At 38.3% G+C, this 13,746-nt stretch overlaps 1 protein-coding gene across 4 annotated transcripts in view; it reads right to left on the minus strand.

Annotated features, from left to right (window-relative positions):
* The window catches only part of LAMA3 (laminin subunit alpha 3), a 164,520-nt gene that overhangs the window by 43,490 nt on the left and 107,284 nt on the right, over positions 1-13,746 (minus strand). For all 4 annotated transcript variants that reach the window (XM_067546559.1, XM_067546549.1, XM_067546542.1 and 1 more), the window contains 6 exons: positions 13,128-13,229; positions 11,993-12,076; positions 10,029-10,259; positions 6,971-7,084; positions 4,414-4,523; positions 1,663-1,743 (listed from right to left, as the gene is read on the minus strand). In XM_067546559.1, coding sequence (XP_067402660.1) covers positions 1,663-1,743; positions 4,414-4,523; positions 6,971-7,084; positions 10,029-10,259; positions 11,993-12,076; positions 13,128-13,229 — 722 coding nt within the window. The remainder of the gene's footprint in view (positions 1-1,662; positions 1,744-4,413; positions 4,524-6,970; positions 7,085-10,028; positions 10,260-11,992; positions 12,077-13,127; positions 13,230-13,746) is intronic.

Raw genomic sequence — 13,746 nt, forward strand, 5'->3', positions numbered from 1 at the left:
TTAGGGTGAAGGGCACTATATAGATGTAACACGATCACCATCAAGTTACGAACACTCTTCTGAGAAGTGTGCACATTCCTCCAAAATCAGTAAAGATGAAAGGTGAAGTAAACAAACTAATGCATTAGAAGAAAAGGGAAAATGTTTTTCAACTGGAAACAGAACAAAGTAAGTGGAGCTATTACTGCTATTACAAAGAATGGTATACACAATAAGACTATTCAAGGTGATTGACAATGTTCCTTTCGATAAAATCCATGTACCAGTAACATATGATAAAGACGAATTATTCATTTATTTCTGTTTTCTATACTGTGTACAGTTACTCCCAACTGTGTGTGACACACTGCACCCCCGTGTACACTCTTATGGTGTAAATGTGTTTTGTTTAATGCAAAGTATGTCATGTAAGATGTTTCTGGAATGATCATGGCATACTGAACATTATTGTTATAGTAATATGTTTGTTGCAATTTCATGTGTATGGTTATAGGCTTCGCTACATAATATTCCCAAATGTGTGTCTCATGGCTTGAGACAGATCTAGGCAAAACTCTACAGAGCTGAGGAGCAATTCACACTGCATTAAGGCATGCATAAAACAAACCCAGGTCTTCCAGGCACAAAACACTAGCCTGAGAATCAACAAAGAAACCACAATAAGGGGATGCTCACTGACTCAGGACATGGGTGAAGCCATACAAGGACATTGTTTGTCACATGATCCTGAAAGGGGAGTGGGGTGAAGCCCCAGAGGGGAGAAGGAACATTTTAAAAAAGAGAGACATCTTGCTGTTCTCTCTTTCTCTTCCACCTCCATCTACAAACATCATCAAGCAACTGAAATGCTGATCGTGTGTGTGTGTGTGTGTGTCTCTCTCTCTCTCTCTCTCTCTCTCTCTCGCAGCGGCACGCTGGCTGAAAGCAGACCAGCCACCCTATGGTGAGAATCATCTGTGTTCTTAAGGTTGCTGAAAGCGTTAAGCTTTAGAATGCGATTTGCTTTTTGTTTTCTCTTGATCAAATCTGACTTGTTTTCCTCTGACTTATAATCACTTAAAATCTTTCTGTATTTGGTTCAAGCTGTTTTAGAGAGTCCATTTGAAGTGATGAGACTGGTGCATATCAATTTCTTTGATAAATTGACGAGCTGATTATGAGCTTGCAGTGTCCAGTGGGCAGCACTGAACATTGTAAGACCAAAGTTCCTAGGGTTGCATCTGGGACTGGGGAATATTGGATGGGGTCATTCTGTTACATGATCTAAAGAGTGGCTTTTCAGAAGCACTTGCTCACTCAGTTGGGAGTAACTTGCTTGCTGGAGGCTGTGCGCGATCTGCCCAGGAGTGGGAAAGCAAAGCAGACTAAGATGGGCTCCAGAAGTGGGGGATTGGGGTGACACAGCGATTCACTGGTCCAGATTGCAGAAGGGAACATCACACTGTGCAATTAGTACAGTACCCAGCACACTATATACACAGACATATATTTATGTCTACATACCTATCTAATTATATATGTACACACAGTATATATGCATGCATATCTCATAATATATAAATGCACACACAGTATTCTGCAGGTAAATATTCTGGAGCAGCAAGTGTGGGGAGATACTCTTCACTGTCCATTTGAAAAGGCTTCAAGAGACAAGTCACTTACCTTTCACAATGTACTCCAGTATATCTTTCTTTGCAGAAACACTGAACTTCTTCACCATTTGCCACACAGCCAGTTGCAAAACTGAGAGAAAATTTAAAAAAATATTTTCACAAAAGCTTCATCAAGCTGTTCAGGTTACTTAGAACAGAGGCCAAATAACTTTCAAAATAAAGGGTGATTTGGCGATACAAATAACCAATGATTTAGTTTAACAATCACAAGACAAATTACAGCAAATTATCCTTTGATGCTTCAAATTCTACTAAATTCACTTCTTGGCTATTTTAAATACATTACTACCCCTCTAGATAGAACAAAATAGCTTATTCTGGAAAGGAATGCATACAACAAATCTTCTTAACAATAAGATTATGAAATAAAACAGGTCTATGCAGATATTATTTTACTAAGCAAGAACCAACAGTTAGTACTACAACAGCTCTTTGTTGATTGTGTAGCTCTTTCACACATATGCTTAGAAGATTTTAATCTTTTTTAAAATGAATTTCAAGGGATAACATCGATGTTTACTATATGTCCAGGTGTATATAAATTTTATCAATGTATTAAACAGAAATTAAACAACCTCACATACAGATTATTTAAATCTAATGAATGTAAAAGTCAAGGTTCGTATGAGATTTCAAAGTAAAATCACAATATTAATTTCTTAGCATTGACAGCAAATTTTTCCTATGAATACAGGAGACCTGGGCCATAAGCACCTCGATAAAGCAATCTTGTCTATGACAGACTAGAATCAAATATCCCTTCCCCCACCCACCCCTCCAAAAATATATATTGCTCTTACTTTGGGGGAAAAGTGGATGACTCAACCAATACTAGGTGGAACATTCCCTGTGCAGTGAATGATATCTATCAGATCAATATGGACCTATAAATCTAACGCAGGTTTCATAGTTTCCCCAATTATCTTAGCACTCTTAAAATGAAAGATGAATACAAATATGTTCAGCTGACCTCAGGCAAACACCTGCAGAAGAAGCCAATGCTGTCATGAACAGATCCATCAGAGAATTCTCTGATATCTGAAAAGCCTGTTTTCTGAATACCAGTAAAAATTTCTTAAGGCTATCTGGCCTCTGCCTTTGTACCTGGCAAATTATGTGTAACACTCTGAGCAATGCAGTGCTGAGGTTTTATTAGGGCTATTATTGTTTCTTTAATGGAAGGCACATACATTTTCAAGTTTTAGCTCTGAGCAATCACCACAAACCAGTAGCTCAAAACAATATGCATTTACAGTCCACTTTACTGCAAACGTAATTGTTTCTCGCCATTCGGTAGGGTTTGCTGAGCTGCAGTTTGGTGAGTATGTTTGCACTTGTATGCAGGGCTGGGCCTAGACCAAATGGCGCCCCAGGCAAGGAACGTCTTTGGTGCATCGCCTCCTCCATTTGTTAAACATTTTTATACCTTATTTTTTATTGCATTTGTAGCCCATTTCACGATTTTGATGCACAATTTGCATGTGTGATTTAGCCGTCATATAAAATGATACATTTGCACACTAGGATCTGTACATCTGTATTTAGTCATGCCATATACAAGCAAATAAAATATTAATTTCCTCTCAGCTCATAGAAACTTTTTAATTTTAAGAAATTAATAACTGAAATGTACTTACACTCTTCAAGAATTAAAATACAAGTACACTTTCACAATTACACAATAAAACAAGGTTCACTATATCACAGCTGGCCTCTCACCTCACTTCAATTCATTTTTATATCTCACTGACTGACTGACTGGTGATGCCCCACCCCTTATATACCCATGAGCGCATTGCTGACAGCATTCTAGGAGGTTCAAGAAAAATGTAGTTCTCAGAAAGTCTGGAAGGTTCCATGATATTCTACAAAGATCCAGAACATTCTAGAAGGTTAGTGAAAAACACTTACGGAATACCTGTTAACATTTTACTTCAAACATTCTATTTTCAATTCTGTCACTAACAACAAAAACAGCACCTCAAGCCTGGCGCCTCTGGCAGTCACCTGCCCCTAAATCCAGCCCTCCTTGAATGTATGTTTCATCTGATGAGCTAGTGGAATCTTACAAATATAGTCAGATCAACATAAATCCACTTCCATGTTTACAGTTTTAATTACTCTTCTGAATGCAGGCTTTGCAGAACACTAAATCTCTCTGCACTCACACAAAGGCTTGTCCTCTCATAGCCAATTAGCTCCTCTCTTGTTAGGACACTCAACAGGACAGTAAAAATAATTTCCATGCCATGTCCCAGAAATATGACTTCAATAGCGCAGAAAGAAGGGCATGGATTACAAAGGAAATATCCTTACTGAAAAAACAGCTAACGGAATACATGAAAGCCCTTGGAAACACTGATATGTATGGGGACAAATTCTGCATATGGCTTATAAACAAAACAGGCCTCAGCCCTGCAATTCACTGCACAGGGTGCACTCCTACTGTGCCTGTGCAGAGCCCCACCACAGAAAGGTGGTTCCCCAGGTGCTCTGTGGTGAGCCCTTGTGCAGTCAATCGCAGGATCAGGGCTACCGTTAGAATCTTGAGCTTATTTAAAAAAAGACAGTGAAATAAGTTAAAGCACTTAGTTATTATTGTGTGTACTGCACTAGCACCTAGATGACCCAACCAAAATTAAGACTCCAAGCACAGAGTAAAATACAGTCCCTACCTACTTACCATAAATAATTTCCACCCTCACACCCCTTTTTAATTTGACACTATATTATACAATACCTGTTTGTGTAAGGACAGGAGCACATCCTACAGGAACCTTGACTGGCATCGCCAAAATAACCTTCTTTACAGCGGTCACATTTTTCCCCAGCAGTATTATATTGACAGTTCTGAAAAATGAAACAAGACAATTAATTGTAGTCTAACTTTGTAGGTTTTATTATAATTATTACTAGAAAATTGATCTGTTCCAAACCTCCAAAGATGTATTCTTTTCATCCACAGTTGTGCATTTATTGCAAAACTGCCTATGCTACAGAAATAAATTTGTTCCACTCATTGTCTAGTTGTAGAGAGCACAGTTTTTCCACTACTAGTTGAAGACAGAATAAATAAATACTGTTAAACCTATTTTAAAAGCTACTCAAAGCAGCAGTGCAGTTGCTTAATGAGTGTTGTCTCTTATGTGTGCATCTGTCCTGATATTTTGAGTAACTCCATTAAAAATTACTAGATTTGAATGCAACTTTAAATTTTGCATTTTTCAGTGTATTAGAAAATATGGGAAACTATGCAGGTTTAAAAACACACATATTTAATTGAGTCCAGACACACCTCCCCCCCAAATCTCATAAAATGAATTTTAAAACTAGCCTGCTTAATAAACTCAGTTCCGATTTGAATTTCATGTACTTTTCCTTAATAAGCATGTAATTTGTATTTAATTTACTAATTGGAATGAACAATTAATTAATAAGGAACAATGAGAAAACAAATCTAACGGCTGTAACCAATTTTTCCATGATAAGACTCCAGAGAATGAAATCTCATTTTAGAGATGTTCTCATTCCCATTAGTGTCAATGAGAGCCATGTGTGTATTTGGGAAGGAAAGGGATGAGTGTGAGGGGACATTACTTTCTGCTTTAACTAAAATTCTTATACAGTAAAATATTGTTAACTTACAGCCAGGTAGAGGGAAGACATGATCGGCGTGACAGCTACTCTATGCAGTAGCATCCTTTAAAAATCCAGAGGAAAGTTCCAGTGGAAGATATCAGAAACCCTGTCTACATTAACCCACAGACTCCCACTACAATCGACCCTTATTGGTAGGCTTTGGGAGATAGCTCCTGTGGAAACTGTGCTGTTGGTGGAAGAAGGGCTCAGGAAGCACAATGGAGACTGCACAAATGTTTTGATGTCTGTCGTCTTGCACCTCCCCTCTCCCCCCCGCTACAAATAGGCAAACCCCACCAAAAGGGGTCAGAAACTGGCAATTCTGGGCCTGATCTAAAGCCCACTTAAGTCAATGGATAAGACTCCTGTCAACTAAACTGCGCTTTGGATCAGGCCTTTTGTGAGTTTCCCCTGCACCAAGTTTTCCTGCATGACTCTGCTCATCCTAGAGTTTGTCTCTAGGGCAGGGCATGATTTAACTCAATATATTCAGAAGTTAATTGTGCTTGCATCTAAATGACATATTTTAGGCTAAAAATTGAAGTTTACACTTTCCTGCCTTACCTTGAACTGATCTAAACCCTCTCCTCTCTATCTTTCTGCTGCAGTACTTTCCTGTCGTGGCCTGTCCTGTCTCCCAATGAAGCACATTGTGAGTCATTCCCTGGAACATGCTGAACTGTCTCATAACTCACATTTAAGCAAAAGGATTTGTTGAAACAAAGTCAAAGGGTATTGCAGAAGGCAAAGGAATGCACTGGAGGCAGAATGATAACTTATAAAAAATAAACAACAAGGGAAAATAAACCATGAAAGAGAATTTGACAAGGTGTTTGTTTACATAAAAAAGGTGCAGAAATTAGCAAAAAATTTTAAGTGGGAATTTTTCAGAATAAACCACAAAAAACAAAGGTGTTATTTGACTGTCAAAAAGATAAACTAGAAAAACACAGTGAGCCAAATTTCATGCTCACACAAGCACTGGGGTTTCTTGACTGCGGTGGGGTTACGCCAGATTTAAAATGGCTTATCTAGGAGCAGATTTCACTCCATCGTATCTACTGTTCAATTGCAAGTTTATAAGTTATCTTACTTCTCTGCCGCTAGCCGAATCCTGTCTTCTCTAGTACATGTTATCTGTGTCATTGCAATCTAAGATTCGTTTTGCAAAGTGAGCAAGCAAACAGTGTCTTAGCTTTTCAAGAATATAATTATTTGATTATGGGTCGGCTCCTGCAAACCCTCACCTGCATAGTGCTACGGACTACCCATGAGAGTAAAAGTTTTCTGGACTGGATCCTGCAAAGGACACAATTCTGCAAAAACTTGCCCGTGTGCTTAATTGAGGGGTCTTGGGTAATATTGGACAACTCAGAGTTGTGGGGAGAGGCAAGGGAGAAATGTGGAATGAAGACTGAATGAAACTATTGACCCATGTAAAGTTAAGCATGTGCAAGGTGTTTGCAGGATTGGGACCTAAATGCATACACAGCAAAAAAAGATCAGGTAGCATAATTCAGTCAAAGAATTGAACTAGTTACACAAGGATTGTTTTGTGGCAGTAATGAAGAAAGGAATGCTATGTATTCCAGAGTTTAGTAGAGAAGTAGATATTCTGCTTTTCTATATTGTTTCAACAACGTTAATGTTCTACTTACAATACATATTCCAGAACCATCCTGGCATCTATTTGAATTTTCATTGCAATTGCAGGGTACACAGCGTCCTGTAAATAATCCTTTATTCTCACGATAAAATCCAGGGCTACATTCCTATTAAGTATACAGGAAAATATACATATGTAAATAAAAGTGGGAGGGAGGGGGAAGAAAGATTCCACAGCCTATAAAGGTCAGTATTTTAAAATCTGCTTGCCACTTGCAAATAGCTATAATGGAAAATGTTTCCTGATATACTTTTTTTTTTTGAGCGAATTGTTACTTTCTTAATAATAACAACTTTCGCTTACAAAATGGCATGGGATCAGCTGAAAGGGATTCCAGTTGCGTATCAGCTGGTGGCCAATCCTTTCAAATCATTTTATGAAAATAACACAGCTTTCAAAGTGAAATTGTTTTGGGAATTGGGCGCAGTAACAGACAGTGGGTTTGTTTCTACAAAAATCTGCCGGCCAAACCATAAAATCACATGATGGGAGGGGATGAGGGGTGTAAGAAATCACCATTACTTGGGCCCTGATCCTGCAAACACTTACACACGTTCTCACCTTTACCCCATTGATTTAAATGGGACTACTCACCATACTCAAATTAAACATGTGCATAAATATTTGCAGGATCGGAGCCTTGCTGAGTAGCTGCACTGGTGCTCCCTACTGTGGCAGGGGGGGATTCCATCATCCTGACCCTTGCAGCATGCCCACCTTCTGAGGAGACTAGCCTCCTTAATATTTGAAATAGCTCAACCAACAGAAATAAAGCTTCACAAGGATTATTTATCACAAGTGCCTTATCGGCCAAGCAAAAATGAATACACCTACTTTATTAGTGTATCCACATGCATTTGAAAAATCTATGCTACTCTTTCAGTTTTTACTCTCTTTATATTTAAAATTTGGAACAACACTAACATACACATTAGAGTACAGAAGTACTTTGTTTGTGGACAAGTGTCAATGCAGCTTCATTTTGCAATATTCACCCCATATGAACAAGAAGCTCTTAAGCATTTAAGCTCTTAGAAGCACTGGCTGTTTATGGACAGTGGTAAACAATCTACAAGCAATATCATCTGTGTACTATTGGTAGTTATGTCATTCAAGGTTAAGAGATTAGCATTCTTATAGTTTGAATTTAAAGACTAGCATAACTCTGTAAGAAAGAAAGAAAGAAATTACCTCTCTTGGTTTAAAATCCAAATGAATTTGTTGCTGCTGACCGCTGCCCTGAAGGTGAGGAAATGCTACCCTCTGTTGTACATCTTGTCCCAAACAATTCCCCAGAGGTATTAACAGGACAACTAGCCACCCTATGTTCTTTGGCCTCTGTATTTCGGCCAACATTCTGCTTTGCTCTTAGCTTGGCTGTTCATGTACAGTATTCTTTCACTATTCAAACCTTCTCTTATACTCCGCCTTATTGTTCAAGTTCTGAGTCAGATAAGGGAGACTGTATGCTGTGAAGGGCCCCACCTTTAAACTTTATACATGAGTCAGGTTGTACAGCACAAACGACAGTTCCTGAGGTTAACTGACTGTGCTGTAACTCCTATAAATGAATGTATATCTAACATAAGGTGTGGCAGGAATCACCTTCTCCCCACCTAACACAGTCAGACAGAGCTAGACGATTAGAACAGTAAATTGCAGAGTGAGTAATACTGCAAAAACGTGAAGGGCTTATGAGCTATGTTATGTCAGTGGTTCAACTGCTTCCTTTGGGCTATGTATTTTCCTCAAGGTAGGGGAGGAAAAACAGATAGTATATAAAGACAGCAGGCAGCAGATGGTGATGGTGTGGGAGTGGGAAAATTTCAGTCTGTATTAAATGCAGGCCCTAGCATCCTAATCAGTTGAATTTCATGTGTAGCACAGAACATTGAGTGTATGAAAAATAATTTTTAAAATATTTTGAAAATGATATGCAGCAAACAATGCACTGTTGCTGTGGCAAGGGGACAAAAATGAAAGATCTAGACCAATAATAAATGCAGTGGCTGTTCTGCTCCATTCTCTACTCTCACTCTCATTTTAAGATGTACAGTTTACAGGTTAGTGTAATAACCGCTACATTAACTCTTAAGCAGGTTTTGGCAAAGCAAGTAACTAATTCTACACATTCTGTGCAATCTGTTCTTTGTTTCTCTCTCCCATATTGCCCTCTGTTTCCAAGAGTCTGGGTAGTCAGCATCTAATCATTACCAGAAATGGCACCCAGATCTCCAGAGTCTCAAATCAAGGTTTGAAATTTAAAACTTCCCCTTTCCTTTTACTGTACAATACAGTCCACTTAGATAAGGTTAATAGATTTTAAGGCTAAAAGGGATCAATATGTTTATCTAGTATGATCTCCTGCCTACTACGGGCCCTAGAATTTAACCCGGTAATTCCTGCATTAAACCCATTTGAGCTGTTTTTTTATAGCCTATCTCTTGGAAAGACATCCAGACTCTTAGGTGAGTTCCAATGGATAACTTTCCTCACTGTTAAAAATGTACAAATAATTTCTAGTCCGAATTTGTCTTGCTTCAGCTTCTAGCCACTGTATCTCATTATGCCTTTGTCTGCTAAAGAGCCTCTTTTATCAGAAATCTTCTCCCCATATATGTACTTTATAGACCATGATCAAGTCAACGCCTAACCTTCTCTTAGATAAGCTAAATTTGATTGATCTTCTTTAGTCTGGCACTGTCCATCACAGAAAATATAAATTGTGTAACATACGCACTTTGTACATGCATAGTCGTAGCTAAAAGGAGCAAAAATTCCACAGAAGGTATCTAATTCACCTATTCCTCTTTAGAGTGCCTTTTACACAGTGAAAGGATTTTAAGTCCAGATTTCAAAAGGAGTTAAGATGCCTAAACACCTCTGAGTATCTGGGCCCTAGCTATCACAACTGTACATAAACTTATCTATAAAGTGCTTATAATTAACCAGAACTGTTAACAATTACGTTTTTTTCTCAAACTAAATCAATATAGTTGTGAGCAACGTGTCAAGAATGATACAATGAAGAGGCAAAGAAAATTTCCTACCTGACATGAGTCACCCACATAGTCAGGGGGGCAGGAGCATGTCTCTACATTATATGCAATGCTTCCACTTCCTGTACTGGTGGCTTCTTCCAGACCAACCTCACCCAGAGTTAATCTCTGAGTCTCTGTATAATAAAGGCCTCTGATGTGTAAGCCATCTAGTCTAGACAAGATCATCATCAATTCTTCTCTAGATACCAGGTTATTGTTGCTTGCATGTCTGAAGTTTCCCTGTACATTAATGATAGAAAGTAAAAATGGCCCTGGGATGAGTTAATTTCCAATCAGCTTGGTAGAAATAGACACTGCAACCAAAAGGAATGATGGTAACAGCAAACAATCACATAGCACCACTTCCTGCAGACTTAGGGAAGGGAGGGTGAAATAGAAGTAAGGAAAGTGGGTAGCAGGAATGTAAAGAAATGAACGGTGGGAAAAGGAATGAGGGAACATTGAGAAGGGACATAAGAAACCCCCATATATACTTCACATATTTGCTAGCCAAGCAATTGAGACTATTTATCAGCCCCCAATTGCCTAGAAAAGACCTGGGAGGGAAGTCTGGAAGTCAGCTGGAGAGCAGTACAGAAAGAGTATTGGTAGGGATGTCTCCCCTAGGAAAAAAGGAGCTGATTAAGCCTTTTGAGGTGGGGGGAGTGTTAAGTAGCGATTCAAGGAACAGAAGATGGTTTTGGTGCCTGAAAGCCAACTATGGAAGAAAATGGTGTCACATAAAGTTGTTGAAGTAGGGGTGAGACGCTAGGAAGTGGACCTGAGGCAACTGGGGATCTGTCTTAAGAGGAGAGAGCTGAAGATGGAAGTTGGGGCTGCTTCAATCATCCCAATTAATGGGAAGAATCATCTGCCAGCCCAAATAGAGGTCCAGAAAAGAGCTCTCTCTCTAAGAGGAAAATCTCCATGAAAGAGCCTTCGTTTTTTAAAAAGTAGGCCTTTCTGAAAAGTCCAGTCCCTGGAGAGATTGTTCTTTCAGTTCAAGGAGGTGGTCTTAAATGGTATCAATCCACCACAGGACACAACTTTAACTGAATGTGGAATTTGACCTGCAGAATCTTTATTTTGTTGTTGATACATGAACTTGAAAGAACCCAGATTAACTCTTAGATCCCAGTCTGAGTTTTCAGGGCTGGCAATTAGGGAAAAAAAGTATTATTTGTAAACTGAACACATTTACCTAGAACACATTGAGAGCCAAATTTTAAATGTCTGCTACCAATATTAATAACACTTTACACTTTCAAGAAATTTGCCTTCTCATTTGTAATTCAAGTATGCAATATATAACATTATTTCCATTAAAATGATCAACTATTTTGTAAGTCCAACTACTTTAAAGTAACTTTTGCATATATGTTCTCCATATTTTTGGATTATATGGGGGAGAGGAAATGTCACATGAAACAAACAGTAGACTCCTAAAAACAAAGATTAAAGGGGAGGGGGAAAAAGACAAAAAGAACAACAAAAGTACATGAAGGGAAAGGAAAACCAGGAAGGGAGAAAGGAAGGGGAAAGGAGAGCGACATCTAGGTTTCTCTTCATTAGGAATTAATCAAAGATTTCTAAAAATGTAGGCCAATTTTGTCGGCAATCCCTCTTTTCTGAAACATTACCAGCTCTTCAGCCTCCAGATCAGCCACGCCTCTATCCCTGGAGACACTCTGCTCTTCCATCTAAGCAATCTGAGTCACTTGGCTACAAGCACTGCTCTAGAGAACCAAGCTTTCCATGAGTCGGAGCGTTTCCAAGATGGTGGGTTGTAAGTCAAAAGATTTAATCGTCCTGCCTATTTCTAGCCAAAAGGATTGTATCATGGAACTGTCCCAAAATATGTGGCCAGTGTGACTCCAGGAGATCCACATCTCTAGCAGCAGCCTGTTTCGGCAATGCTGATTCATTGCATAGGTTACAGTGTAATCTTAAACTAGTTCATTTATATTTCTTACCTCAACTAGCTGCACACGGCCATAATACTGTCGGTCAGGCAATGGGTTGTTAGGATCCACATAAACTATTTTCATTTGCTGACCCTGTGTAAGAATAATGCTTTCAAGCTGAAATTTGAATACTTTTAACATTACAGTGTTGATATGCAATATAATTTGCTGAAGCACAGTAATTCTGTCATTTTGCAGATACAACTTAACTTTCAATATTTTAATGATATTACACTATGACAACAAAAAGTTGCACTTTTAGACAGGGATGGAGAAGGAAGTAAAAACAAAACAAAAAACACAGAAAAATTTCTGACCTGGAATCCTGGTGCAGTGTGGGGGTCAAATCAGATATTATTACAGTGCCTCATGTAACTTATTTCTTAGGCAGCACATTAAAATGTTGAATTAAAATTAAAGATGGGCTGAAGAAGTTATATTCAGATTCCCATCAAGTGTAAAGTAAGCTTTGGGTTTTTGGATTTGACAGCATGGAAATCTCACGAGAACAGATGCTTTAGTAAGCTTTCAGCTGCATTTGAACCAGAACAGAAGCTCCCCTTCTAGTGTTGCACCAGGATCAGACATGAGGATTTAAATGACAAATTTAAGGATCTAACTTTGGCCCATAGCTAGTTAAACTCAAATCTGGTTGAGCTGAAATATATTTCTACCCCAACCACCAAAATCTAATTCTTCTGTTTAATTTTACACAGATTAAAAATCCCAGTGAAATCAATGGGATTAATCCCACATATAAAATTAAGCACATATAGACGACTTTCCAAGATCAAGGCCTTCCTTGGTAACAAAGACTATGATTTATCTTTTCAACTGGTGTATTTTAAGGGGAAAATTCTGTTTTATCTTTTTGTTGCACTCAAGTCAGAAAAGCGTAATAATAAATTACTTTACCAAAAGAGACAGATACGAGAATGGCTTTGAACAAAATGTAATAAGAACACTTGTAGAAATGTAGCATCACAGTAGTATAAATTTTTAGAATGCTTACTAAGGAGCAATCTTTTCCGATAGTTCATTTTAGATAACTGAAAAAACAGCACTGTATTGAGATTTCTTGAAAGAAATTAAATATGAAACTAAGTATTTCCCTGATTTCAAAAAACAACAATATAATACTTACTGTTAGCTGTACGTCAGGTCTTTTGTCTAGAAGAATCATGCCTTCACTAGGTAAACCAAACGATTTCACTAGGTAACTAAGGTAGCCACCATAGGAAGATAGCTATGATAAAATGTTCAAGGTGATAAGATTTACTGCAGTTTTTCTAAAGATTAAAATCATTTTATATTTCTTCTTCCCCCCTCCCCGCACATTATAAATAATGTACTCCCTCTTTGTTCCTTTATCCTAGATGTGCAAATATGCATTGCTTTAAATGAAAACTGGAATGAATAGAACAATCATCACTACCACGTTGGAGGCTCTTATTCTGATAGTCAGTTTATACGACTCTTGTTTAAAGAGTCACCGTCAACTTGAAAAACATATTTCCTTCTGAGGATTTTGATTCTACCATTGTTGCAAGTAACCACTGAGATGACAATAACCGAAAGAGTTTAGAGGTATTTTTTTTCTCTATTTTTCAGCATGTTTAATCTGTGCATTTGATGGAATCACTTTCATTATTCTCCTGAAAGACAGTTGCACCTTCTCTCTCAAGCACCGGCATGATGACATCACCTTCATGCAGTGCTCTTGGGAATGGGGAGGGATGGGTTTGCATATGTTTTCTTCCCCA

Source organism: Emydura macquarii, unplaced genomic scaffold (genome assembly GCF_026122565.2).
Source record: "Emydura macquarii macquarii isolate MOO-44397 ecotype Brisbane River unplaced genomic scaffold, CSIRO-AGI_Emac_v2 contig_212, whole genome shotgun sequence".
Taxonomy (NCBI): domain Eukaryota; kingdom Metazoa; phylum Chordata; order Testudines; family Chelidae; genus Emydura; species Emydura macquarii.